Genomic DNA, 2500 nt, shown 5'->3' on the forward strand with positions numbered 1-2500 from the left:
TATTATTATTATACATACATACATACATACATACATACATACATACATACATACATACATACATACATACATACATACATACATACATACATACATACATACATACATACATACATACATACATACATACATACGAACATACATACGTACATACAGGGGTAATTTACTATGTTCCAACCTTTAATACCATGCAGTAGCCTTTTTAATATATTTTGTTAATGTATGGACAATTTGCTGTTATTTTACAATCTACATGACTAATGTTTAGCATTGTACCTGCCTATTTGTTTAGTGCTTACATTCTGTAAAATAATGCATTTTGAAATGTTAAATTTTAGTTAAACCTATAAATGCATTACGTCCAGACACTTAAATAAAATAAAATATAAAATATTTACCACAGTAGTTGACACAAGAGTTCCTGGAAACGAGAGCTGTCAATGGGCTTGGCTGCATGGTTTAATAGCCGCTGCCAAGTAAGTAAATCAGGCAGTTGTGAATCAGTCGCTGGTTAACATTTAATCAATGGCACACACCCATGGTCACCTAAATCAAGTGTAGTAGCCATCCGCACGTAGGCACTAGGCTACGTGCGGATGGCTTTTTTTATGTTTATTTAATTTGTTTTATTTTATTTTATTATTATTTTTACCTTATGTTTTATCTTAATGTTTTAAATGTTTTTTGACTCTAATTCATCGCCTTCTTTCTTCCCTATTTCATCTACATTTGTTAACTTTGTGAAGCACATTGAGTTGCACCTGTGTATGAAATGCGCTATATAAATAAACTTGCCTTGCCTTGCCTTACTGCAGCGTTAAAATACGGCACATAGTAAGAGGAGGCATTCAAATCAAGCACTAGGACCATATATATAATCTGTAGTATGTTAGTAGCGTGTAGCATAGGTAGTATAGTCTGTAGCCTGAAGTGTTAAAAGCAAAATACGGCACATAGGAGGAGGCATTCAAATGAAGCACTAGAAACATACTGTATGTACGTATATAATCTGTTGCTCAGGGAAGTAGCTCAATAGAAGTGTTAAAAAGCAATGTGCCTGTTAAGACTCCCCGTTATCCAGGAGTGTTAGTCGAAAAGATTGTAAGTTGTAAGTAACTGGACTTGGAGGTTTTCAAGTTTCAAAAGGAACGTTGGTTGCTGAAAGCTTAACTCTTTTTTTTTGTTAATCTGAATCCCAAGAAACCGTTGAATGAAGTACTAGAGCCATACATATTCTGTAAACCAAGAAACCATCATATTAAGTATTAGAGCTGAATCAGTAACTCAAGGAGCCATTGAATTTAGTATGAGAGGGAATTATTTATTTGTATTTCGTTAATCTCTATCCCAAGCGGTAGGACAGCACAGCAGAGGAAGCCATCAGGAATGCCAACCTCATCAGATCGATTTCTCGATCAGAAATCAGAATTCGATTACCAATGGAATGCTGTAATTATATATAAAGCATGTAATCTTCAGACCAGGGAACCATTGAATATCAATATGGAAGTCATCAATTTTTCTTATTCGTTTATTTATTTTTCAATTTCAATCTAAAGCCCAAGAAACCATCCAAGAAGCGTGAGCCGATCCGTGCCAGCACTGCGGAGGAGGCCATCGAGAAGATGTTGGAGAGGAAGAAGATCTCCAGCAAGATCAACTACGATGTGTTGCGGGACCTCAACAGCAAAGGCAGCATCGGCAGCCCCAGGTCAGAGAGGAGTATTTAATTTAGTATTTTAATTACTAAAAAGTAGTATGTTGATTATTATTAGTGGTGTATTTCAGTTTGGACGATCTCATTGTAAAAAAAATAATAATAGTGGCAAAACTTGTCCATATATGGTCAAACATGGCTGTTTTCACTGTTTTAGGCAGCCTCAAAAGGTTCCAAATGAACTGTTAGTTTCCATAGTTACTCAAAGAATAACACAGAGGACTACCAGCGGTGTTGATAAAATAGCCAATTTACCGTATTTTAAAAGGATCAGATTTCAATGAACTGTTTAATTACTTGACCTAAATGGTAACTTTGTCCCAGGACAGAAGCAGAACATCCAACTTTGTAGAATTACTACTCATAACCTAGCCCTGATAACATGCCAGTCTATGGGCATAGTATGGCAGTATGGCAGCCTATGGGCAGAGACAGGTTTTGTTGGACCACATTTGTAGGCAAGATCGAATCCTCACGTAACTCTTTTTCTCTATGGCTCTGCCCCAGGTCACAGGCCTCCGAGGACGCCGCCTCCACCACCACCACGGCCGGCACCGGGCGCAAGAGGCTGACGCGCCGCAAGAAGCAGCCCAGCAAGAGCAACCTCGGCCTGGCCAAGCCAGCCAGCCTCATGGGCAAGAGGTTGGTAGTCTTTTTTATTATTTTTTGGGGCTTCTCTTGCCTTTTTATTATTAGATAGGGGGAGAGGAGAAAGGAAAGTATTAGGAGAAAAAGACAGGGTGGAATGGGAAATTACCTCAGGCCAGAATCGAACCCGGGGTC

General features: G+C 38.3%; 1 protein-coding gene across 1 annotated transcript in view; it reads left to right on the plus strand.

The window, feature by feature from the left end:
- The window catches only part of brf1b (BRF1 RNA polymerase III transcription initiation factor subunit b), a 180875-nt gene that overhangs the window by 130505 nt on the left and 47870 nt on the right, over nt 1–2500 (plus strand). The window contains exons 16-17 of the mRNA XM_063223546.1: nt 1560–1711; nt 2225–2359. Of these exons, the coding sequence (XP_063079616.1) occupies nt 1560–1711; nt 2225–2359 (287 nt within the window). The remainder of the gene's footprint in view (nt 1–1559; nt 1712–2224; nt 2360–2500) is intronic.

The sequence above is a fragment of the Engraulis encrasicolus genome, chromosome 18 (assembly GCF_034702125.1).
Source record: "Engraulis encrasicolus isolate BLACKSEA-1 chromosome 18, IST_EnEncr_1.0, whole genome shotgun sequence".
NCBI lineage: Eukaryota > Metazoa > Chordata > Actinopteri > Clupeiformes > Engraulidae > Engraulis > Engraulis encrasicolus.